The 27,608-nt window shown below is 43.6% G+C and overlaps 1 protein-coding gene across 2 annotated transcripts in view; it reads right to left on the reverse strand.

The window, feature by feature from the left end:
- Positions 1–27,608, reverse strand: part of OLFM1 (olfactomedin 1) — a 217,473-nt gene that overhangs the window by 92,624 nt on the left and 97,241 nt on the right. For both annotated transcript variants that reach the window (XM_078641935.1, XM_078641934.1), the window contains exons 3-4: positions 7,118–7,273; positions 210–429 (exon numbers count right to left, since the gene is read on the reverse strand). In XM_078641935.1, the coding sequence (XP_078498061.1) occupies positions 210–429; positions 7,118–7,273 (376 nt within the window). The remainder of the gene's footprint in view (positions 1–209; positions 430–7,117; positions 7,274–27,608) is intronic.

Here is a 27,608-nt window from a genome sequence, read left to right on the forward strand (position 1 = left end):
TGACATGGTCCATGGGCGTGAGACCTCATTGTGTGTTCTTGGTCGTTCCCTACCAGAACTAAGCGAGACATACGTATATATTGTGCAGACCTAAAAACTACAAGTATTAAGATAGTAAAAAGGTGACTTTGCACCACTGTCTGGAAGTGTTGTGTGTGCTTTACATTGTAGGTGGATGGCCAGGGCCACAATCAATTTTCTGAGCCTACCTAATTTTTGCATGCATGCACGGAGCCTTTCTTCAAGATTTGAGACTCTGCTCTGCAGTTCCTCGTAGTCATAGGCGCCAATCTCCTCCTGGAGTTCGTTTAGAACAGACGTCAGATTCTGGACCTCCTCCTTAAACTGCAATACCAATTTTGCATCGGCTTTGTACTCTTCCAACACTGGGATCAAAGGCCTAAGTTCCTCCATTTTCGCTTTTATTGCCTGCAAGGTTAAAATAAGCTTGGTTCAGTGGCATGCGTGCAAAAATGTGCAAAACCCTGCCTCGCCCTGGCCTCTCCCTACATGAGTGCAAATGTGTGGGATTTGTTCACCCCACCCGCCCCCTCAAAAAAAAAATCTTTGTCCAAATGATGCATCAGCAAGCACATATTAAACAGGCTACAATACACCAAAATATTTGGGAAAAGGCCTTTATTTGTCATTTGTAGAGTGCAACATCTTAAGGTTACATGCTTCGGATCACAGACACAAAGATTTCTTTTCTTTACCAAAAAAAATATATATGCATCGACAAAAAAGTTTTTTTTTTAAAGAGACTCATGGAATGCTTCTACAGTCGCATGCAAAGGAAGGTCCCAGATGTGTTCAAGGTTCCTTAGTGATATGGTGCCAAATTGTTTGGGAAATTAAAAATAAGTAACAAAAATATATTATGCATGGTGCAAAAAAAATGCTCTGTGGCCCTCTGTCATGGTTACATGGGAGTGAACTGCATCTTCAGTCATTGCAGCATTGAAAAAACTTTCTTTTATTTTAGCCCTGTAAGCAAAAAGATGAAATAGTGTTGAGGATCTAGCTCGCTAACCCTGAGCTGACACAAAATATCCATTTACACAAAAATACACTGTATTGATATTAAGACAAACCCTCGCCTTCCTGCGGGCATTGAAGGAAGGCGAAATGCTGTTGCAGGTTATTTTAAAACACCGCATCAGCATTTTTTTAATTAATTTTTTTAATACCCCATAAGCATGCACAAACTTCATTAGAAATGTTTTAGCAAACCACGGTCACTGTAAAAGGGTGCTCTCTACAGTGACCGCGATTTGCATTAATCGACTGTACGAAATATTGCATGAGAAACTCAAAACATGCAGTAAATTGTTAGATGACTCATTCTGTTTTTCGAAGATGATATGCAATGTTTTTTGATACTTGTATGCAAATGTTATGTGCATTGGCCACCCCTGAAGCATCTTCTTCACATTTGAAGTGCTCTGTGTATTTGTCTCTGTGGGTAGTGTAGTAAATTAAAAGGTTGACTTGGAGGGTCGAGACAGTGGTGTAACACAAAATGATGGGGCCCCCGTGCAGAATGTGATGAGGGGCCCATGATGCTACCATATCTCAGATATTTATGAACTTTGGGTTTAAAGCGGAGCCTTAGGATTGGGGGCTTGAAGGGTTGCCCACCCTCCCCAGGACCGGAGGGGCTGCAGGAGCCTACATTGCACCCCTGGTTTGAGCTCTGTAGTGAGCAGGGGAGAAGCTTTAATTAATGCATCAACTGCAGGGGACCAATGCTACAGCATCTTGAGGCATAGTAACAACCTGACCCCTAAATAGTTGCCTTTTTCCCATCTAAGGGGAGGAAAGTGCTCATTCTCCTTACTTGCTTGCCCTTGGCATTCTTGAAATGACACTACTACTGTGTCACTGGCAAAGCGATACTACTCCTCCATATTCTCCTATTTTCCCACCAATCTGGCTAATTTTCCAGGAACATTGGTGCAGGTGTATGTGCGCCTGGAAATACCAGGGCACTTCTAGTCCTGTTTCAGCCTAAAACAGGATTACTGGGCACCACGTTGTGTGCAAATAAGTTCACAAACGTTAAATGAAACTTTACCAAAATATATATAACTTTGCAAACCTTGGGCTGACAAGCCCTTTATCCCAATGAACATTTGAGATGCGCAAAAAAAGAAGTCCTCAAAATGCATGAAAACTGATGGTATTAGTTAAAATTGCCTACAGCACAGCCGCAGTCGGTAGTGGGAGTAGCTGCCAGGCGGTGACGTGGGGAGCGGAGGGGCAGGGCAGGGGGGGTAGTACACTATGGATTACGGAGGATTACAGATAAGTAAACATATAAATAAATAAACAAATTTTGCTGCGCGCATTGCATTGCAGTAACGCAACATAGTCCCACTACTGACCGCAGCTGCTACAGCTAGAGAGGGGTCCAACATTACGGTGAAGGGGTGTTAGTGACTATTGATGGTAGTGAAGTTGCCTAAGTGTACATTGTCAGGCTCTAGAGCTGTGTTATGAGTTGCAGCCTACCCTTTTGGGGAAAAACCATTTTGAACATTGCATATCACATCCAAAGTCAGCGTGGTTTCATCATCTCCTTCCCTACCCAAATCCCTGGCTTGGACCCATGCAGAAGTCTTTTAGATGGACTGAAGCCTTTGCCGACTCAACTGACCACCACAATGTTGCGATCAGGAGTTGTGACATCCTGGACGCCTCAATCAGTTTGGAATTAGGTGGTGAACATTAAAGGGATGCTCCATCTTCAGGGCTTTGTAAACCGGAGCCTTTGTTTGCCAGCAGCACTTTGCATGCAGAAATGTGTATTTCCATATTTCCCATTGCAAGAATGGGCGTCCAAGTTTCTACACGGAAAGAGCAATTGGTTCAAAGGCTGGGCTAGCTGAGCGTTAAACACTTGCCATGGATAGCCTTGGTAGCCATATGCCAATTTCCAATGTTATCATCTTGGGCACATGACCTTCCCATATTGGCCTCAGTTTCTGAATGAAATCTGTGGCACCTGAAGTTAGTTTTAAGGTGGGGTTCAGCTGAAGACCATCAGCTGGTAGTTTACTGCAGGGTCAAGCAGAAGGACTTTGAGTGGAGGTGTGAGCATGCTTCTCAAAAATCAACAGGTGCAACATCATCAACAAAACCAGCAGGCTTGACGCGGATGTTCTCATTGCTGCAGATACGTCTGACAACATAATCTCTTATCCAAGCTCCCGTTCTTATTACTTTTAGCTAGGAGAGTGAGTCTAGCTTCCTTTACTGCGCATGCTGTCTGAGGCTCACTCCATAGAGTGCCAACTTACTGCATGAGAAAGGAAATGCACTTGCCAAGGAAACTAATGTTAGCCACATTTCTTCCAAATTAAATGTAATGAATATGTTGTGGGTTTGTGAATATGGAATGCCCTTTTAGGGTAGTTTATCGGTAAACTCATGAAATACGTTTTGGTTGTTATGTTTTGGGAGGTGGACAGACTACAGGTGAATGTCAGTGGTATTTTCAGTTTTTGGTTTGTGTGCCTGTGTGTGTATGTCCGTCTGTATGTGCTACTGTGTCTACAAAGGGCGTTTTGATAATGCTAAACATGAAGATATTTGTGGATAATTTCTAAAATCCCCTTAAATTTAAGACAGGCTGCTTAAGCCGCTGCAACATTCAATGTAGAGGCCAGCAATCTTTCCTCTGTGGATTAAGGGAGAGTTTTACATGCTACTATTATCAGGATTAGCCAGGTTTCCTTTTCCATTTAGTCTAAAAATTTATTTTACTGTGTTCTGCAGTGATACAGTTTTCGGGGAGGCATCTATTCATTAATAAATACGTGTAAATCCTCAATACTTTGCCCTCTTGGGCAGTACATTGAAAGAGGACGTGTTAAGTCTCAAAATAAGGGGTTGTATCCACTGTCATAAATTGTACGTTTTATTGCTCTGAAATTTTGAATTATAATTATATACTTATTTAATTTTTGAGGTGTGTTTAATAAAGTGTTGCAGTGAAGGTTTAAGCATGTTTTGGAAGTGAGCTGTGCAGCTCCCAACATCACTGCAAAGTGTGTTGGGTGTTAGAGGACTTTGTGAAGTTAGAAAGATTCAAGGGCACTCTAAACTCCATTAGCTTCAGCAGAAGATGTTAAAGAATTATAGAAAATGGGGAGAAGGAAAGAAAAGTTTAGAAGGATCTAATAATTTACAATGAGAAAGACCTTGGGAGCAGAATCTATAGACGTGTATAAAGCAAAAATAATATAACGCGGAAACATTGAGACAGTAGGAAAAAGGAGACAGAGAATCTGGGAGGGGAAGAGAATCAATATGTAGGAGGAAGATAGAACTAGACAGTAGTAAGAATACAGGAATTCAGCTAAAGAGGGAGAATGGAAAATAAAGGTGAGGAAAAAGAAAAAGGAAGTGAAACAATTGTGGAGGAGAAAAAAGGCCATCTAGAAGAAGGGGAAAAGGCAATAAAAGCTGGAAAACTTGAGAAAAAGACTGGAGAGAGCAGAAAAAGGATTTAAAAGAAAGAGACAAGTGAAGAGAAGCTGAGGAATGCAAAAAAAAAAAGAAACGGAACTCTTGTACAAGAAGGCAGAAAGAAAAGAATAGGTGAGGCAGTGTGTGGCTTTGGAAGAAGTGACAAGAATGGAATGGCAGGAGATAGCAGAAAAACATATAACATGGGTGAAAACCAGTAGGAAAAACATATAATAATTGAGAAAAAGAAAATGAGCAACTTAGAGAAAGGGTCAAAGAAGAAGGAAAGGTAAGGAGAAATAGAAATAGAAAGAAAAGGTCAAATGGGGACAGGCTACAGAGGAGGAAGGGAAGAGTACAATAATTAAAATAAGGAATACATTCCTACAATTAAGAGTTGCAGGGGTTGGGGCGAAATTAGGCAGATACTGGTGATTTTGCAGAGCCTCTTAATGATCCTTTATTTTCTGATCCATAGCTGCAGACATCCTCTTTTCCTAGGTGTAAAGATTTCACTTTTTTCATTGTCCTATTTTTAATCCAAATTAACGGCTTCGAAACTCTAGCCAACTCATATGAACTGTGGCAAACATATTCTCTGGGGGTTAATTTTCACCACTATGGTGATGCGCTGTCTTTTGTCTTTTTCACCAATATCAATTATTATTTTGAATCAATTAATTATTATGTATTTCATTCATTAGTTGTCTCTGTTTATGTATCTAGTTCTATGCTGATCTATGTTGCATAACAATCTGTACAATTTGTTAGTGCCTATGCACAAGCGTGCTCCCTTAAATGGTACTTGTGGGGAACAGCATTGAATTTGAGGATCCTGCAGACAGCAAAAAACACATGGATGAGTGTTTGACTCCAATAACACAGGAGTCTAAGGGTGTTAGCTTTGGTTCAGTGTTACACACATGACCACATTACTAAATGTGGAAAACAGCACATGGATGGATATTGATTGGCAGTGGACCGGGTTGGTTAGAGTTCAAAGCTTATTTTCATGGTTATTGATCACCCTAAAAATGAGCTTTTCTGAAGTGGTTGGGCAGGTTGGTGATTTTGTAGTCATTTTTTTCCCCGCCCAGGATGCTTTAACTCAATCAGGTTCTAAAAATTAGTCAAACATAAAAAAAATACACCAAGTTGTTTGGGAAAACTATTGCCAATTGTCAGGGAAAGGAAATCCTTTGCTGCAAAACCTCTGAAGAAATACAAAACAGAAAAAAATTGATTTGATTGTTTTTTTAAAGAGGACACAAAACATGTTGCTCCCCAAATAATTTTCAGAAATTAAATAAAACGTATTTTGAAACTAGGAAAATTGAAATATATGTTTTTACATTTACATTTCTGTGTAACTTTTTAATGAAATCTTTCCTACGTTTCCTGTTCTCTACATCAGAAACAAAAGTTATAAAAAAGTTTGACCTGCATGTTTTGAAGTAGGATGTAAAATATAGGATATTACATTTTTGGCTAAACTTTGACAAAATTATGCAATTGTGCTAACGTTATGGAGTAGGAAAAATAGTGAACCATGGCATTTAAGAAAGTGCTGAACAGCTTAAGAGTGGGAGTGTGGAACTTGTAATTCAATCAGAGAACTAAAAACCTTTGCAGCTTCCACCTGCAAGTAAAATTTCAGACAAATATGTTTTGTGGGCAAAAGAGGTTGTCAGGCAGCATAGATGCAATGGAGGTCTGTGGATCAGGTGCACCACAGAGACCTGCTTCTCAGGTGGAGCGCGCGGACCTATGCTGAGCTCCTGGTACAGCATCCGCCGCTAATGAGCCCAGGCAGGTAATTAGAGTGCATCTGAAGGAAGCAAGACTGCAATCCAGGACCCTGGGGGCAGGAAAGTTTGAGTTTAAAGCCATGTTGCTCATTAGTGCAGGGCTGTAGCATATTTTATATAATTAAGATGGGTTTTAGCATTTCTCTAAGCATCCTGTCGTTTTTTTTTAAATTTTAATTTTAATCAGGAACAGCTAACTAAATGACCATTGACCATAGGGTGCAGCCACCCGTGCTTGACACTGATGGATTGATCACAAGTATCGTCATTTATTTGTGATTGATTGTCGCTTGCGACATGGATTGACAGTTTTATACATGAGTGAGTGAGTGAGTGAGGGGAGACTTATACCGTGCAACTTAGCCCAAGGGCATCAAGGGACAAAAGATTTGAATAGTTGCTCAGCAAATTGAATGATGCACCAGCAAAACATTCAAAGTGGAGACTGGAGTGGGTTTTCTAGTTTGTATTGTGTTAGTGAAGGTCTATTGTAGTGTAGTGGCCCACCCTCTCATTTGGACGTTACTGCCTCTCGCCTATGCCACTTGCATATGTAAAGAACTATTGTACTCTAGTCGCCTACCCTGTCGATTGGATGCTCCTGCATCGTGCCTATGCTGCTTATATAAGTGAAGAGCTGTTGTAGTCTAGTGACCCACCCTGCCCTTTGGATGTTCCTGCATCTCACGTATGCCGCTTGTATAAGCGAAGGCCTCTTGTAGTCCAATGGCCCACCCTATCATCCTGCATCTTGCTTATGTCGCTGTCATACGCAATAACACGGTTACAATGCTTTGGAATAGATTTCGAGGAACGAGCTGAAGATGCAGACATACCTTGAATTGTCTTGCCTGGTGTTGTCTGTGGTTCTCTTCCACCTGCTTAAACTTGGTCTCCAGCCCTTTCATTTGGTTTTCCATCTTCTCTACGTACTGCAGGTCTCTCTGGGTCCGCCTGTCCAATACTTCTATTGACTGAGACATATTCTGCACCTTTTCAAGAAAAAAAGATATGAGTTAACCATGAGTCTGCACATCAGATCATTATTGCTGCATAATAATGGATAATATCGACCTTCTGCATTCAGCAAGTGAGGTGAAAGGCCAATCAATATTTACATTACTAAGCCCTATATGGATTCTTGCTTTCTTTCCAGACAATTAGCTTGCCCGGTTCCTCATCATCACTGCAATCTTTTATGTAGGCCTAGGCGGTGAACTCTGCTCTATTCATGGAGTTTGCAAGGTTTTCCCTCTGTGGAGCAGCAGAGTTCTGAAAAACTTGTCTCTGCTTTTTTCTCGCTCCCACTCACCAACGTTAAGTTGGCAAGGAGGCGTGAGGAAAATCCAATGCTAGACCAGCTCCCAGTGAGATTTCTCAACGCGGAAGGTCACAGATGAGTGTGACCGCTCACGCTGAGAAATAATCCATTCACGTAGAGGAAGCTGCTGTTTGGTTAGAAAATCTACATAAGCGGCAGAAAGAAGCTCCGCCTACTTGCACTGCCCGTGGCACTAAAAGTCAGTACTAAAAGTTAGCGTGAACGGCGCATCCTAACTCACTCCACCACTTGCGGAACTCCACGCAGCTGAGTTTTTGGTTCACATCGTGGAGTTCCACATAGCAGAACTCTCCGAACTCCGCCCAGGCCAACTTTTATACAGTGAGACTTTACCTACATTAACTTGATTATATAGGCATCATCAATCAACTACTTTGATAATTCAGTTTAAAAAAAAATATCCACTTCAATCACCACCCCTTTGTTGTCTGTAGGTAGAAAAGGGATAAATAGTTTCATGGTCTGCAATAGAAATATTTATTTTTATGTTGACTGGAATACAGATTCTTAGAATTCTCAGTTTCAGAACACAATGGAAAGTGAGGCACAGCGAGATTGGGGGCCAGATGTAGGTATCCAAATACCGGTCGTTAACGGCCGAAAATACTGATATTTGGCCGTTACCGACCGGTATTTGGATACTGAGATGTACGGCATCTTAAAATACAGATTCGGCAATTTTACCGAATCAGTAAATTTACTGATTCGGTAAAATTACCGAATCTGTATTTTATGATGTAGGTGGCACTGTAAACAGTGTCACAGGGCTTTAAGAATTCGTTATTTACCACCAACTACTAGTTGGTGGTAAATAACGAATACCTGTGTATATGCAAATCTGTGCATGTACACCTGTCCTAAGGGCATGTATGTGTGCCCTAAGGGCATGTATGTGTGCCACATGGCACACAAGCCCTAATCAGGGGTGCAACAGGGTGTCAAAGTGACACCCTGCCACCCTTGAATTAATCGGTATTTACCGAATCGGTAATTACCGATTCGGTAATTGACATTCATTCCTATGGGCCTCCAGGCCCATAGAAATGAATGGCAATTACCGAATCGGTAAATACCGATTCGGTAATTACCGAATCTTACCGATTCGGTAAAAAATACCAAAAATTTACCTACATCAGATTTACCGATTCTAAAATACCAAATCGGTAAAATTCGGTATTTTAGAATCGGTAAAAATGATGTACTTACATTTAGCCCAAAGTGATTTAAGCAGGATAACTCAAAGTGTAGAATTATAGAGGCTGGGACTAGAACACAATTCCTTCTTTCACATTTGACAACATCTACACTCAATCACAGCCCTGTGTTGTTAATATAGTGGCTAGTTGTTAAAGTGCTGTTACACAGAATTATGCAAAACTTCTATGTAGGATCTCAACAACAGGGGTAGTGGTGCCTTAAAAAAGTTCTGAAAGTCAGGAGCTGGGGAGTTCTATATGTACGGAGCTGAAACAAAAAATCACCAGGTAACAGCTGCTTGTTAATGAGATCCAATATATATATAGGCACCCTTGGCCTCCCAGTTACAAACATCTTTTCCTGGAAACAATGGCAAGTATGAGTATTTTTTCAATTGCCACATGCAGTCTTGCACACTGTGAAGTACTAGCTTCTAATTATTGGTATTTACTCTCATGCCAGTAGTACACTATGGGGCTGATTTAGAGTTTGTCAGAGAGGGTACTCCATCGCAAATGCAACGGAGTATCCTATTATCTATATTGATGGTCCGCCCATCCTATTTAGGGTTGGCAAGACCACCAGATTTCTGTCTACAGCCCCCATTGGCTCTGTCGATGGAAAGCTCCCTTCAACAGCACACTAGAGTAGGGACCGTCGGAGGAAGGGAGTTATGTGCACTCACCCGCTACTTAGAGTGAATGGTGTGTCATCTTTTTTCTGCCTGTCACCACCAGGTAGAATTTGGCAGTGAGGGAAAGAAAAATGTAATCTTTTTATTTTACTTTTTTTATTTATTGAAGTTTTGTATAGCGCTAGCTGGACCCGGGGGTATCAGAGCGCTTCACAGAAAAATACAGAAATGCAAGAAGGAAAATAAGGACACAAAACAGGAATCATGAACACAAGCTGGAAATAGAGTCTGTATAACAACAACTTGAGCGTAATATCAATATCGAGACAACAAACTGCCCGAGTATGGGGGTCCTTAGTGTTTTGTTTTTCAGGAACAAACTTTCACATTGGGAAAATCTAAACGTGTCTAAATGTTTGTAGGACCACAGTCAAACTGATGGCAGCTGTACACCAAACATTTTGTACATTGACAAGAATTGCCATACTAAGAACTGGCCTAGTGGTTAACTCTAAATGGTACTCCATTATACTGGCAGACGTAATGTTCTCTGCCACCCTCTTGGATGAAGTACATTCTGCCAAACCCTAGATCTGGCCTCATAGTGACTGTCCATTGACGTAATGTCTCTACAATTGAAAACAATTTTGCACATGTTGTTTTGTAAGGACTCTATAATGGGACGAGGGAGTCCACAAGTCCACTTATAGTCAAGAGGGCTGTACCTCAATCAGTATGTGAGTCATCTGTGCCACGAAGGTCACAGGACTCAGAAGGCCCATGGTGTTATGTTATTTTATTTTATTTTATTTTATGTCGTGTTTTTGCACAAACGTGCCTCACTTGTGTCGCGGCAAAAATTTGAATATTTTTCAAAGAGATTAACCACCAGTATCAGCTGATAAAAACAGAGAATCTTACATTATTTTATTAAAAAGCTTAATAATTTCACCTTCTCTTAATAGCCACCCCAGCTTATTTTATTTCATTGTGAAACGACTTATGCGATTTCTTGCATTTGTGCTTGCCAGCCACGTCTCAGTAGCATGGAGCAGCTAGTCTTCAGAAGCAAGCTTTGTTATTTCTAAAACATGATAAAAAAAGCAAATCTCTTTAATGCATGACTGTATTACAACAACAAAGTGCTCTCTTTCTCCCATTGCAATGCTGCAGCAACAAAGTGCCCTCTGTCTGTCACTCATTGCAATGCTGCAGCTACAAAGTGCCCTCTTTCTCCCATTGAAATGCTGCAGCAAACAATTACCCTCTCTCTGTCACTCATTATAATGCTGCAGCAAAAAAATGCCCTCTTTCTCCCATTGCAATGCAGCAGCAACAAAGTGCCCTCTCTCTGTCACTCATTATAATGCTGCAGCAACAGTGCCCTCTTTCTCCCATTGCAATGCTGCAGCAACAAAGTGCCCTCTCTCTAATTTCTAATTTCTAATTTCTAATTTAAAATGCTTGTAAAGCGCAACATACACCTTGCGGTTTCTTGGCGCTGAAGGTTCAGTGGCTGAGGGGAAGGAAGACCGGGGAGAAAATTTAGGCGGGGAAAGCCTGGCTAAATAGGAAAGTTTTCAAGTCTCCACGGAAAGAAAGGTACTGAGTTGCGGAACGGAGGTTATCAGGGAGAGAGTTCCAAAAGGAAGGGGCCAGAGTAGAGAAATTGGATCCACCCCATTTTTTGCGCGAGAAACGGGGGATCAGGAGAAGGGACTTGGAGGAGGACCGGAGGTTTCTTGCAGGGACGTAGGGTTTGATAAGTGAAGTGATGAAAGCAGGGGCAGTGCCCTGACGGGCCTGGAAAACCATGCACCCGATTTTGAAGAGGGAACGTTGTTTCACGGGGAGCCAGTGGAGTTTCTTTAGGAGGGGGGTGGAGTGGTGATAACGTGGGAGGCCAAATATCAGTCTGGCCGCCTGGTTCTGGATGGCTTGGAGTCTACGCAAACTATAGGCAGGGATGCCATGGAAAAGAGCGTTGGCGTAGTCCAAACGCGAGATTACCAGGGCGGCCATGATGGTCTTGAGGGCCTGAGGGGTGAAGAAGCGGGAGACAGAGCGGATGGTTCGAAGAGTGAGGAAACAGGAGGAGACCACGGAGCTGATGTGTGAGTGAAGAGTGAGCTGATTGTTCATTTTTACACCCAGTGTTTTGACAGTGGTGGAGGGGGAGGGTGCAGGGCCGAGAGAGGGGGGCCAGAAAAGAGAGTTCCAGGGACTGGACGAACCACCAGTGAGAACCAGCTCAGTTTTATCAGGGTTCAGTTTAAGGTGGTTGTGATTCATCCAGTCCCTGATGAATGTCATAGTAGACTGGAAATTGGAGACCGAGAGAGAAGAGGGGGACAGATCAAAGATGAGCTGGAGGTCATCCGCATAGTTGAAGACGGTGACCTCCAGCTGCTGGAGAGCAAAGATGAGAGGAAAGATATAGAGATTGAAGAGAAGGGGGGAGAGGGAGGAACCCTGGGGAACACCGCAAGTGACAGGGAGGGGAGTGGAGGTGAAGTCGCCTAGACGGACCGCCTGGGTGCGGTCCCTCAGAAAGGAGGAGAGCCAGACAAGGGCTGATCCCCCGATGCCAGCCGCCTTGACACGGGTGAGTAGGATGGTATGGTCCACCGTGTCAAAGGCGGCGGAAAGATCGAGGAGGACCAGTGCCTGGTGGTTGTTGTCATCCATGCCCTTTCTGAGGTTGTCTAGGACGGCGACTACGACCGATTCTGTTGAGTGCCTGGGGCGGAATCCTGCCTGACGAGAAGCCAGCCCCCCATTAGCCTCAATGTGGGTGCTCAGAGCCGCGGTAACATGGCGTTCCATCACCTTGCCCAGAAAGGGCAGCAGGGAGATGGGGCGAAAGTTGGACGAGATAGAAGGGTCCGAGCCGGGTTTCTTCAGCAGGGGTACGATGGTGGCTGCTTTTAGTACCGGGGGCACCACACCCTGTGCCAAGGCGCTGTTGAGGAAGGCAATCGGGGGATCAGGGCAGCTAGAATAGATTTGCTGTAGGATGCGAGCGGGGCAGACATCCGCCGGGGACCCAGATTTAACTTTGGGGAGAATCGACAGAAAGGATTCCTGAGTGAGGGGAGGGATAACAGTGAAATGATTTTGTACTGGGGGGGGGGAGGGATCGACGAAGGTAGGCGAGGGTAAAGGGATATTGGCCTTGATATTGGTGATCTTATCCACGAAGTAGTTGTTTAATTGGTCGCAGAGAAGCTGGGAGGGAGGGATTTGGGGCGAGGCTCGATCTGAGAACGCCAGGTCGTTTACGATGTCAAAAATAGCCCTGGGTTTGTTGGCGGCCGACATTATTCTCGTAGAGAAGTAGTCGGTCTTTGCAGCTAGGATTGCTGATTTGTAATCAGCCAACAGTGTCAGAAAGTGGGTTTTTAATAACGGGCAGTAGTTCTTCCTCCACTGCCTCTCCGCCCTCCGAACGCTCAGCTTAAGTTCCTTTAGATGGTCGTTAAACCATCGGTTAGAGTCCTTAAGCCGGCGGATGGAGATGCGTCGTAAGGGGGCCTCTGAGTCACAGGCTCCAGCCAGCCAGGTGTTAATGGCCTTGGCCTGTGAGGCCGATGATAAGCCAGAGAGGGGGGGGATGGAATTGTGAAGCAGGGAGGTCAGGGAGGGGAGATCCAACCTGTTCCAATTCCGCGCCCAGGTGTTTTTGGCGAGCGAGGTTTTGGGGGATGAGTTGTGGGGGATGGAGAAAGAAATGAGGGCGTGATCGGACCAAGGGCAAGGGGAGACCGCCACCGAAGCCAGTGGGAGGTTAAGAGCCCAGACCTGATCAAGTGTGTGCCCGTGAGAATGAGTGGGGACAGAAATGTGTGGGACAAAGTTGAGGGAAGACAGAGAATCGGTAAATTCTTTTGAGGCGGAGCACTCGTGTGGGTCTGAGGGCCAGTAATTAAAATCCCCCAGCACCAAAACCGAGGCAAAGTTGACCGCCAGATTTGCCAGCAGGTCATGGAAGGCAGGTAGAAATGAAGGCGAGGGCTGAGGGGGGCGGTACATGAGGAGACAAGTGATGGGAGGGGCGGTCTGGAGGGAACGGGCCACCAGGAAGTCGACAGGGGCCATAGGGGGAGAGGGAAGTAACTGGAAGTGCAGATCTGACCTAGTAATTAGTGCGACCCCACCGCCCGCCCTGCCGGCTGGTCGATCGGCACGTAGGGCCACGTAAGACGGTGGGAGGGTGGCCAGGAGAGCGGGAAGGGAGGTATCGCAATACCAGGTCTCGGTCAAGAGCAGTAGGTCAGGTTTCTCGGTATCGAGTAGGACGAACAGCTCGTGGTGATGCTTGACCGCCGACCTGGTATTAAGTAGAATAACGGACAGAGCTGGGGTGGAGGGGGGTGGGTCAGGGCAGGGGAGGCAGGGTGGCAGGGGAGATTGCGGCGGGGAGTGCGGCAGTGCAGGGAGGGTGAGGGCAAGGCCCAATGAATCGACGAGTCTACGGACAGGGTCCGGAAGTGGCCAGGTGCCTTGGAGGGCGATAAGGTCTTTGGAGGAGTATGATATAGTTTGGGCATAGCGTCGTGCCCCTTGCCCCGGTCGGCCGCGGACGGGCGCAGACGGGCTTGACTTATGCGCGACTCTCTCTGTCACTCGTTGCAATGCTGCACCAACAAAGTGCCTCTTTCTCCCTCACTCATTGCAATACTGTAGCAACAAAGTGCCCTCTTTCTCCCTCACTCATTGCAATGCTGCACCAACAAAGTGCCTCTTTCTCCCTCACTCATTGCAATGCTGCAGCAACAAAGTGCCCTCTTTCTCTCATTGCAATGCTGCAGTAACAAAGTGCCCTCTTTCTCCCTCGCTCCTAGCAATGCGCAGCAAAAAAGGGCTCTCTCTCTGTCACTCATTGCAATGCTGCAGCAATAAATTGCCTTCTTTCTCCCTCACTCCTAGCAATGCGCAGTAACAATGTGCCCTCTCTTTCTGTCACTCATTGCAATGCTGCAGCAACAAAGGGCCCTCTTTCTCACTCACCCCTTGCAATGCACAGCAACAAAGTGCCCTCTCTCTTCCTCACTCATTGCAATGCTGCAGCAACAAAGTGCCCTCTTTCTCCCTCGCTCCTTGCAATGCTGCAGCAACAAAGTGCCCTCTCTCTCTGTGTAGCACTCTGTAGCTCATTGCAATGCTGCAGCAACAAAGTGCCCTCTATCTCTGTCACTCAATGCAATTCTGCAGCAACAAAGTGCCCTCTCTCTCTGTCACTCATTGCAAAAGTGCCCTCCTTCTCCCTCGCTCCTTGCAATGCCGCAGCAACAAAGTGCTCTCTCTCTTCCTCACTCATTGCAATGCTGCAGCGACAAAGTGCCCTCTTTCTCCCTCGCTCTTTGCAATGCTGCAGCAACAAAGTGCCCTCTGTCTCTCTCTCTCTGTAGCACTCTGTAGCTCATTGCAATGCTGCAGCAACAAAGCGCCGTCGCTCTTCCTCACTCGTTGCAATGCTGCAGCAGCAAAGTGCCCTCTCTGTCAGTAATTGCAATGCTGCGGCAAGGAAGTACCCCCTCTCGTCCTCACTCAGTGCAATGCTGCTGCACTACTTAGGACATCAGAAACGCTGTAAGAGATCATGGGCCAGATGTATCAAAGGGTTTTACCCATTCTGTGTCTATAGGAAAATGTGTTCATACATATGGCCCCGTGTTCTTACATTGGTGACATTTTACTCTCCTTTTAAAAGATACTTCATTTTATTTTATCACTATTTTTATGTGCAACCCATTCTTTTGGAGGCCGCCAATGCGGCACTGTCATTTTCTAAGTCAGTGGAAATTCATTGGTATTCCAAATCGCAATTATTTCATGATGAACAGGTCAGTTTAAGCTGTATATTTCCATACCTAATACCATTTGAAATTTGAGACTGCAGTTACATGCCGACAGGTAAACAACTTTAGCAGGTGGTATAAAAATATCTTGTGGGGTGTAATTGGCGCAGTGTATTAAATTGCTGTGACAATATCACTGATTTGCTATGGCTACATAATTACATTTAATTGCTGGATGGTATATGCTATGATGGTAATAGATAGTGTCTCTTCGAGCCAGATGATTATTTACATGTCACCTGTCCTCTTTAACTCTACCTGTAGTCCTAAGGTCAATTTCGATGCCCAGTTTCCTTCGTTGCTTAAAATGCCCAACTTAACTTACACTTGCTTCCCTTTTATAGGGACCTTTCTCAAACTCCTGCCATTTCACCCATGCATTCCATGAGTCTATTGTCCAGACACGTATTCTATCTCAAATTAAATATGATGTCCTGTATCTGAGTCGTCCTGTCCACTGTCCTGCTTACACCACATTTACCTGTTGGACTAAACTGGCACTCTAGAATTTCCGGCCACCAAACATTCCTACATTGGCTGGCAGTTCATATGAGATGCATCTTCAAAGCTCTATCCCCCAGATGCATCAAGCCCATATTCTGCGAATTCTAAATAGCTAAAAATACCGAATCGCAATTTAGAATTCACAGAATGGGATGCATCAAGAAAAGCGATTAAAAAAAGCGAATCTCAATCGGCCGCAATTGCCGATTGTGATTTTCGCAAAATCGCATAAAAATCGCAGAATCTGCCATTTTCCATGTAGAAATTGCGAACTCGCAATTACCGAATTCGCAATTTGGTCAGGTTTTATTTCATGAATTGCGATTCATGGAATTGCGATCACAATAACTATTTTGCAGCTATTGCGATCGCAATTTGTGTTGATGAATGTGGCTGTATTTCTCCTTCATAAAGGCGTATTCACATCTACCTCCAGTTATATGACTTTTCAACTGATACTCTACCCTTGGAATCCATGGTCAAGTTCGGGCTACCTAGTTTGCAATTTTCTCCCACAGTTGTCACTAAGCTTTTCCTAAACTTCTCAAACCCTATCTCCTTACTAGAAAATCCCTGATGTGCTATTGCCTCTTGAGTGTAGCTGCAGAACACCCTTGTCCTCTATATTTGCACAGGAAACATCCTTAACAACGCAACTTTTACCACGCAGTGCCTTTACGACACAACTTTTACAACGCAAACCATTACAACGCATTGCGCTGGGGGGCGCTCTAGGATAGGGAATAAGTTTAATTTACTGTCCAACACCTTCCCTAGTGTCCACGGGGACTGGAGTTGGAATAGTAAATTAAACTATTCACTATCCAGCGCCCCAAAGCACTATGCGTTGTAAAGGTATTCGTTGGAAATACCGCGTTGTAAAGGCATGCGATGTAAAAGTATGCATTGTAACGTCATACATCCTATTTGCACACCTTGCAAATTCATAAATCAAATTAAATCAGTGAACCACATGCAACATTGTAGTATTTCACAATACATTGAAACATCTAATGTTCTTCTTCCTGAATTCTACTCGCATACCTCCTCTGTGTGGACAGCCTAAATACCTCTAAGAATAAAACTATCCCCTTACCCAAAACCTCTAAACCTTGTGTTATATAACCGAAGGTTGTAAATTAAGCTCTTCAATAGGAAGAGGGTTTAAAATATTAAACTTCGCATATAAATGTCTCTTTCGCACATCAACAAAGTTCCATTAACCCCTGAGGATGTTCTTCAAGCCCAGGAGAATATGTTCTCCACTTGTTTTAGATTCTCTTGTACACCTGTGCAATTTGCCATTTGATTCCTTCCCGTCAACCCCTTGAGGCTGCTATTTCACCTCCTGGAAAATATTCTTCCTCAATAGGGAAATCTCTGGTATTCACCAGCTTGAAACTTTTAGAAAGGAGCCTAAAACGTCCCTGTTCTATAGACATTTCTATTCTATTAAACTAAACACTGTGCTTCTGTTGTCAAGCTTTTAGGCCTCTGTGCATTAGTTGTGGTTGTTGTTTTTCCCCTGCAAGTGTCTCCTTTTATCACTTTTGTTCATCAAACTTATATTTGTTCTGCTTGCTCTTACGCTGGACCTGACTTGTTTGTTTAATTGGTTTTCTCCAAAGGTGTTAGTTATGCTCTTTTGATTTTGTTGTAAAGCATTCTAAGACACTTGGGCCATGTTCTATAGAAAACTGTATAAATAAGTAAATACATTTATTCCCTATCCATTGCTTCTCTGTAAACGCAAAAACACCCTCTGCCCTTCAGAGTGTTTTCAAATCTAATAATTGTCTTCCCACTGTTGTTGAATTCTCTTGTCTTATGCTCAGAATGTCAATCTTCCTACTTGAGAGAGCTCTTGAGGTTGCATTGATAATTTTCTGAAATCTTCTTAGTCATGTTCCTGTGGTTCCTTTTTTTAATACTCTTCAATCCCACTTAGACTGCACCACTCTCTTCAACCACTTTGCATCGAAACTCTCTACAAATGTTTTGAACCTTTAAGATTACTAAAAATCTTATCAAATGAAACCTTTAACCCCTTCCAAGCTGATGACGGCCCCCGGCCGTCATGCATCACGGTGGGCGTGTGCTGTTGACGGCTGGGGGTCGTCATGAACCCGCCCACTCAATAAAACTGCCGCACAGGTGCAGAATCGCGGCCGCGCCCAAGGGGTTAATGGGAAAAATTATTTATAGTTCGGGGACAATTCACAAAGGCATCTATGAGTATCAAGTAATACTTGTGAATCTGTCCAGAAATGTTTAAAATCTATTAGTAAAAGTTCAGAGAGAGCACAGTCTTTTTTCTTTGTATTCCATGTAGATGAATGTTACCTGAATGTTCCCATTGTATTCTCATTTTAGATGTTTTGGTGGTAATTCTCAAAGGAAGTTAAGACTACATAAAGTAGTTCTAATGGAGTACTACTTCACCCATTCATAAATGCAGTAGCGGTCGGTGGTGGGAGTAGCTGCCGGGCGGTGATGTGGGGAGGAGCAGGGTGGGTGGTAGTAATCTATGGATTACGGAGGATTACAGGTAAGTGAACATGTAAATAAATAAAACAAATTTTGTTGCGTGCACTGCATCCCCAAATGCAATGCAGTGCATGCAACAAAATTGATATCAAAATGTATCAGAAAACAATAATGGATCAACAAAAAAGAAAAAGAAGCAGGTAAAGGTAATACCTTAATTCTTAATTTCTAGCTCAGTTATCCTCAATAATAATAACATTGGAGATCAATTTTACTATTTAATAGAGAAAGCCACAGAAGAGCTACAACGAAAGGGTAGAAATATTATGTAATAAATTGCTTCTAGAATACCATAAAACAGTTCATGCTCTTCACAGGTTAATACACTGACCTTTTCAGTAATAGGCTACTAGCACGGTAACGCATAATTGGTTGTGGCTGTTTATTTAAAAAATAAACTATTTCTCTGCCACTTTATACCAGTGACTGGAAAAGACCTTTAGGTTTGTTTATGTTTTATTTTGGTTTGTGTTTCTGTCTCTGAATGCATGGCTAATCATCAGATGGCAGAGCCTTCAATTTCAACTAGTCTAATGATTTTAATAGGTGGAGAGTGCATTTCTGCATTACAGCAAATGCATTACATGCTATATTTTATCTGTATAGTGTTCTAATGATAGCTGCCTTGGCTGTGAACAGTGTACATTAACAAAAATATGATGATTGGGGTGATTTAAAGGACCATCATTAAATCTAGGAGGGAGAAGAGGCTAAGTGCAAGAAATCATTTCACTTGGGCATTTTGCCTTGCAACAAGCACATTTCAAAATGTCAAAACAGAATGCCGCAGCATTTTCAGAGCCCAATTTGGAAGGCTTTCCGAGCTGTTCAGAATTGAAAACAAATGTAATTGCAGGCCTATCCATGACTGCAAGGTACACAAGACTTTACCAGCCATACAATTATAGTAATAGGAGTCCCTTGGGACGTCAGAGAGGTGGCAGTGCACACTTTTCAGAACTGCAGTGCTCTGCTGAGGCACTTGCATGTTGACACTGCAGTTGCAGTCACACCGATGGCATGAAGCAAGATTTTGACGTGTGTCTATATATTCCTGCAAAGTGTTCTGCACACGTCTATTAGAGTCACCCTTGTTTTGCAGTCACAGTCAGAGGTTGCTTCTCAATTTATGGACACAAACCATTGAATGAATTATTTGCTGATGCCGTAGTGGGAAAATGACCTGGCCAGCAGGAAGATCACGATAAACATCAGCTTTACCTTTTGTTATAGCTTCCTCAAGCAGGTGGCACATCTGGGTGATTGGTTAACCCCTTCGATGCTGATGACGAGCTCAGCTCGTCATCAGCTACAGCGCTCGTGTCCTGATGACGAGCTGAGCTCGTCATGTAACGCGGCTTTTCGAATAATCCAGCGCACAGCGGGAAAACCGCTAGCGCGCAAGTGGTTAATGACTCTATGTAATACACACATATTTTTCATGTAATAATTCACCTATATTTCCCTCTGGATTATTTGAAATGCCCATCAAATGTATGATTCCTGATGTGGTATGTGTACAATTTATGTAGTGAGCCCTAGTGATGAATGTGTTCCACATCCTCGCTCTCCTGCCCACACAACACAAACATACCGCATAGCATTATTCCCTTTAAAATTAACACATTATATTAGGCAATTTCCATTGGTCCTCATTTGGCCTCTCTGTTCATGGTCAGGACCAGTGATTTGGACAAATATTAACCAGCACACACAGTCATCTTTCCTGCCATGCAAGAGAACATTACAAATATTATATTTAGAATGGAATCATAGGCACCTGGGTTTACTCTGTTTACCCATTTGATTAACACTCTCTAATATTAGGGTTTATTCCCAATGTTCAAGTTGTGACGTAATATTTGTTCTTTCATTGGCTATTCAGTGAATTTACTTTTTTCACCCAGGCTCAGAAGGAATTAAAGTCAGCATTTTGAATGCACATGGAGGAGAGTTTGGTGCCCAGACTACTATCTCCCTGGACAGAATTTTTTTAATTTAAATGTCATCCAGTGAGTAGAAAAGAAAACGTTCTCTTTACATGCTCCAGCATCTCTAACAATTATCAACCATAAGCATTCGAGCACGTTCCTTTGTTTGATTACATCAGATTTGGCTTTGCGACCTCTTATGATGTCATTGACTGGATGGTCCCTTTAAATTGCCCAGACAGCACTCTATTTTTCAAAGATGTTGTCCCCATGACATTGACAAAAGACTTGATACTGAGCACCAGAACAGACAAAGTCTCTCGGTAGTCTGTCTTTTCGACCATCCTTCCTATGACCCCAACATGTGTAACAGATCAAAGCACAATGCATATCCGTGAGATCTCTCCAAAACATTGTGAACACCTGGGGAAAGCTGTCAGATGAAGCGGCGGTGCAATAGAGCGGCTGTTTGTTTAGCAGAAGATGTTTATCATTTGTTATAAAGGGAGCCTGCATGAAGGACCTAATGCTCTATTTTATAAACACCAAATGTAACAGAAACAGAGGTTAGAAATACCCAATGCCACTGCTCAGTTTTTCTTGGTGTGCTACGATGTCAATGAAATATAAGTGGCGGTGTGAGAAAGTATACACTTTTCCCACAAATTTTGCAAAGTTAGAATATTTCTCAATTTGCAAGTGTTGTTGCATGGATCATTCTTGCACCAAACTTCACCACACTTTATTGTGCAAGAAAATACCTGCACGAAAACTTGAGTTTTGCAGAGTTTTCTGACACAAACTTATTACGTGCATACAAATTCTCTCAAAGATTGCAAGGTTTTCGCAACAAAAAATCTAAATTGAGAGTTAAAAAAATTTGAAACTTTGTAGACCCCTAGATTTGAGGATATAGGCATAATTTGTTTTCTTCCCCCAAAGACATTAAGAATTGTGGGAATATTGTATTCCACAATGTAAATGATTACATAAAAAGAAAGTGGACACTATTTAGATAGGTGGGGTCTTTAACTTCCTCCAATTGCCAACTTTTGTGCCTTCCTTTAGAGAATTTTTTTTTCTTTAAGTTTGGTCTTAAACTTCTTGATTTAGAAGGAAAAAAATGTGTTGTGAAGTTATCCAACTTGTAAGTCGAGGCTGGAGAAGGTCCTCCTATCTTTCACTTCAAAAGAAGCAAATGCTAGGCTCTCCTCGGCAGGTGAACTTTCATGCTACCATAGAGGGTTGTATTCTGGTGTCACGGAAGTTACCGCAAGCAAATTGTAGCCGATACAACATTTTGCAGTGAGGAAAGCAACAGGACTCAAACAGGCGATGACGTATCAGAGACCAGCAGACATCTATGCTGACTTCTGATCTAGACGGTACATCTCAAAACACTCTGCTTGATCCACAGTGTCTACTTGGGATTGAAAATGATGTCTCCAAGTAAAATTTCCCAAATATGAAACGGATCACCCATTATATTCAAGCGTATCACGTCCCATGCTCAGGCTGACACATGCACACACATGTGGATTGCTGGTCCTTATGTTGTCTGGCTCTCATACTTTGGAACTCCCTTCTACTAATTATCTACAGCCTGCACAATCACTCTGCTTTTATAGGAGGACTCAGAAATGTGCTGTTCATTTAAGTTTCATATATGGTTCCTCTTCCTGACAGTAACTGTGTGGCTCTTCCAGTACCAGGTTGCTTTTCTGGCAACAGTTGCTTTAAAAATATCGCATAATACATTATATTGTTTCTACATTATATTGTTCCTACCAAACAGTCAATCCTGTCCTGCAAACTGAAAATTGTCATGACCAATATGTGTGAGCACTATCCTCAGTAGATTGGACTACTGTAACGCTCTGTTGTTGTATTCACCAAAGTACTTGATCGAGAGACTGCGGAGAATAAAGACCACGACGGCCAAGCTGGCTTTGATGAGATCACACCGCTCTTCCGCCTCCCAAGCACTCTCAGAGTTGCACTGGCTTCCAATCTTGCAGAGGATACATTTTAAGGCATTGTGCATAGTGTTGAAAGTCTTGCATGGCCGTGGACCCAAATCACTGCAGGAAAAGTTTGCATGTCCCCTCTCGAATGCTTCGTTCCTCTTCGGCCAACTTGGTAAAGGTGCCTAGAGTCAGGAAAATTAAATCTTGAGGCAGGGCTTTTAGTACGGCAGCCTCACGCCTCTGGAACAAACTTCCGTCTGATATCAGACAAATAGACGATCTTTTGAAATTTAGAAAAAGGATAAAAACCTGGCTTTATCCTCAAGCCGGCTCACTGACATCCTGCTAGTCTTCCTTTCAGTAAGGGCCTTTCCACTGGTATTCACACCTAGTCAGACATTCGTACCACAGCGCCAGGGTACCCGTAGGGTGTTAGTTGCACTTTATAAATGCTGGTAATAATATTAAAGGGGGATTATCAAACCCATTTCAGGTTTAACAGGGGTTTGGGTATTACATTCTGCTTAAATTAAATAAATGATGACGTTGATGTGTGTTTTCTTTTGTGGAAGAGGTAGAGGAAAGCAGAGAATACATGAGCAACAAAGAATATGCCTGGGAAGTGATGTCAAGAAAGAAAAGGACATATCGGAAATAAAGTACACCGGGCAAAAACTGCACATGGGGCATTAAAGCGACTCAAGTAATAATGTGCCTGTGTGATAATGCACTCAGATGAGAGGTTCCTATCGGCATGCTGTACCCTCGCGGGTGAGAAACAGAATGGCTGAGAAAACTGGGTCAGAAAAGGTAATTGAACAGCTAGAAAGGAAAAAGAACATAATACAGGAATCACATACCCGGTTCCCATTATTTATGTTGGATTATTGTTGGAATGTCTCAGCGGGCCTCATTGCAGTCCCTTCTGAGCACTTTCTTATACCAACACTCATGCATAGGTATGGATGGACTGGTGCCATGGCATTCTGACATTGCCCTGGGAGTTGCAGGCTAGGAAGCTGTTTTCATAGCTGGATTGGAGTCCTTCCAGTGCAGCAGATGCCCAGCCCAAAGGCAGACCTCGCAGTGAAGCCACAGCATAGTCGCTGGTAGCAGCGGACCGTTATTAGGTATTAATGTATGAGCAAAGGTCAGCCTGACAGACACTCTTCCTGTTTGGGTCATGCAGCGAGGCGCTGTGCATGCATTAAACGTGCAGGCGCGTGACTGACTGAACCGTAATTTGCCCGGCTGAAGATTTCACATGCTTTTATATATTAAGTCTGTTTGTGAGTAGGGTAAAAATAAGCAGATTATTGTGCTCTATTTTATACCCTCAAAACACATTTGTATGCTTGAGAAAATTGCGACTGAATAATATAGCGCCATGAAGGACACTGAAGCTGAATATATGAAATGTACTTAAGCAGCAGAAGGCTGGAAGGGGACCTGATAGCATTAAAAGAACAGTTCAATGCAAAGGTCTATCACTTTGAGAGGTAAGGACCATAAAACAGACAAACCAAATTCAAGCTTAAAAAGAGGTGCTAGCCATCAGAATGTGAATGTTGAAATAACCTCGTATGAGGCATATTGAAGACTTATTATTCACTACAAAGCTTCGAATAAAACCTTGATGAAATAATGAGGACTCTGGTCTCGCAAAGGTTCCCGCCCCGCAGCGGGGTAGACGAGCAGTGTTTGATGGGGTGTCTTTGAACAAGCATCTCTATGATTAGATGCTATCAGCGAAGGCGATACATTGGGTCAGGCTAAAATTGACAGGCTAACCTGCACAGGCCAGGGAAACCAAAGCGGCTCATTAGATCAGCACTATTTATCAAACACATGGAGACCGGGAAACCGGAGCACCATGTAAAATCGAGGAACGCACTCGTCTTCTGGATCCCAATTAGTAGAAGCTTGACAAACATGGTGTCTTCATGTTGGTATTAATGTCATTACAACACATTATTAGAATGGAGTTCTTGGGGAATCCAGGCCTTTGAGGGATAGTGCAAGGATTTTCAGTATTCCAGGCAAAACAGTATGTAGCCTCCAGAAGCCCTTTCCATACAATGCAAAACTGGTCTTTTGTAGTAATTTGGAACCACCACTAGGTGGCGCACAATAGCTGCCGAGGGACGAATGAGGTAGGAGGGAAGGGAGGAATGAAGGCAGGCTGGATGGAAGGAGAGAAGGAGAGGTGGGGTGCTACACTGTGTCAGAGGATGCAAGACGCGTAGCCCTCCTGTTCACACGAACATTGACCAGAGTCATGGGCACCACAGAATATACTCAGCAGGAAGCCTGGTGTAGGTATCACAGTCACCACAGATGCGAAAACCACAATAAAAGCAGAGTCTTTATTCGCAAAGATTTCAGAATAATTATCATTGTGCAATACTAGGCTTTATAAAGACCCAAATGAATGCCATATGCTGGCATCCAGAGGGAGGGAACAATCTCACACCCTACTGACAAGCTAGCATGTGTCAAGCGGTCGGTAACACACGTCTCATGGCTGACGCACCACCGCGTGCCAGCGACATGGACATATGCATGTAAACGTGACAACGTGCTCATTCTCTGATTCTAGCATCTGCCACGCTGTTTGAAAGTAAATATTGTGAGCAATAATTCAAAGCATGAGCCCTTTTTTTTACTTGAGCCACTGGAAAAGAGGAAGGGCTTAAAATAAATGTTTGCTTTGAATAATCATCCTACTCGATCTGTGAAGATGTCCACATAGTCGCAGTTATCAACACCCACTGAAAAAATACATTGCACTGTTTGCCATGGGAGGGATTGAGCTATCGGCAGGGATGCTAAAATCCTCTGGTGTCAGTTTGATGTTTCTATTGGCAGTTTCTTTGATCTTGGCAGACAATAGATCTCCCTGTGCTTAGAACTTGTGTCTAATATTGACAGAAATGTAATAAAGAGCTTACTAGAGTGACTTACTAACAGGTCGTTCACAAGAGCTTTGAGTTTTAGGGGGCTTCAAGGCTAAGACTGCACGTGTTTCCTACTGACCAAGATGCTGAGAACTGCATCTACAATGGATATGTGGCCCCCACATCCAACCTGATACTCCTGGATAGCTTGGTCAAGCAGCTGAAAGACTGTTGTTGTTCTCGACTGACTCTGACTTCAGGTCACTCTCAGGTGGATAGTCATGGAAACAAGGATGACTTAGAGGTCTCCAAGCAAGAAGATCTCAGGCAAACAGAGCAGCAGGGACATGTGCATACATCTAGGCTTAGTCCCTGTCTAAAGGAAGCAGGATGCACCCATCCCTAAATATCTATATAGACCACTACGACTGTCCACACAGGCCACGCTGAGGTTGCTCAGTTTGGTGGAATGGAGGTTGAGCTCTTACGATCAGGGCTGGACTGGGAACCAAAACCGGCCCTGGCAAACTGCTCATCCATCCCCCCTCCCCACCCCCATGGGGGTGAGGGGTGTGTGCGGCCAAGCTGTTTGCAAAGGCTGGATCTGGCCGATTTTGTTACAGGGGGCCTATATTGCTGGCCCCGGAAACATAAATGATCCCCCAGGGGCACAAAACCGGCACCCAACCTAGCGGCCCACCGGGGAATCGCCCGGTGCCCACTACAGCCAGTCCAGCCCTGCTTGTGATCCATCAGTGGTAGTTGGTCCGTGGCTGGCTGCCAATAGAATTCAAAGCAATGTTCATAATGTGTGCATCTGCGAATCATGCTGTCTCTCTTTCTCTCTCACTGCCCCCATCTCCTAAAAACCTGCAAGTACTGGCACTAGCCAGTGCCAGAGATAGAAGAGGCTGGAAGGGGTCACCACCTTGAAGGCAAATTGCCAAGTGACACGTTTGAGGTGTGCATGTCCCAGGAAACGCAAAAGATGGCAATGGGTAAGAATGACATGCCTCTTCATGTGTCTCGTCTGGAAGACAGCTAAAAATAAATCAAAAATCCATGGGACAAAGTGTAAAAGTGGGAGTTGAGACATCTGAAAATAGAGTCCTCCCGACTTAAACAGCACTTGAATAAAAAATGCTTGCAAAGGTCATGAAGTTTAATAGGAAGCAGCCCTCGTGCCACACTATCGATAATTTATGTTGTTTTGAGAGAACTATAGGGCATATTACCAAGAATAAGCGTAAATTATCGCTAAGCTTGGTTAGAGGCAATAATTTTATCGCCGTGCTTCGCCTATTTTTATCGCTTAGAAACCTTGCAATTATCAAGGTTTATCTCCTAAGCGATAAAAATCGGCCAAAATGCATGAATATCGCTGTAAAGTCAGCGATATTCATGCATTACCGAGCTAATGCTCTTAGCCATGTTATCCACCTACCATTGGATAACATGGCTAAGAACTGCTCTGGGCAGGTGTTAGCTTCTGTAGATAATCGCGCTTAGCGCGATTATTTCCAAAAGTAGGTAATACGAGATAGCGATGTTAGCGACTGTTTCCAGTCGCTAACATCTTGGCACGCCCACTTTGCATGTCATTAGCAATAAATATCGCTGACATGCAAAGTGGGCCCCAAGATGATCGCTATCTCCTACTAGCTGTCGCTAACTGGTGTTAGCCACAGCTAGGTAATAGGGCGATAAGGCCCTTGGTAATATGCCCCTATATGTACTTCCAGATGTAAAGACATTGGGCCTGATTTGAACTCGGCAGATGGGTTATTCCATCACAATGTGACGGATATCCCGTGCACCGAAAGACAAATCTCATTATTTCCTATTGGATTTATATTTCGGTGGACGGGGTATCTATCACTGTTTTGATGGAGTGACCTGTCTGCCAAGTTCAAAGTTAGGCCCTTTGTGGCTCAACACAACACTAAAATGCACCTGCAGCCAGTTTGAAATAGCTGCTTGTTGAAAACAAAAATGCTGCCCAAAACAACTACAATTGATCCTTTCTGGTATAAATACAGTGCACTGTCTCACTTTGTGCCTCACAGCAGTCTTAAGGAAGTGGACCCAGTGCAGACAGGGAAAGTGTGCGACACACATCAAGTGTGCTGTTCTAGTGCAGGAGCAAACACCACCTGCACAGCACATTTGTGAGAGATGAGCCAGTTGTTTGTAGCTGCTAGACACCAGGGAAGAGGTGTGGCGCAGTGGCCAGGGCGACTGATGCCGGACGCTGGGGATCACGGTTCGATCACCGGCGGCAGGCGTCTGCCCAGCACCATGTGACTTTGGGCAATAGCTTGCTTAATCTTCCCAACGGCCCCCAGCGCCGGGATCCCTACGGGTAGCTGTGCACTTTACAAATACTGGATTTACATTTACATCTTTCACTGTGTTGGCTTGCATTTCAAAAGGCAGGGGAGATCACC

Source organism: Lissotriton helveticus, chromosome 5_1, assembly GCF_964261635.1.
Source record: "Lissotriton helveticus chromosome 5_1, aLisHel1.1, whole genome shotgun sequence".
Taxonomy (NCBI): Eukaryota; Metazoa; Chordata; class Amphibia; order Caudata; family Salamandridae; genus Lissotriton; species Lissotriton helveticus.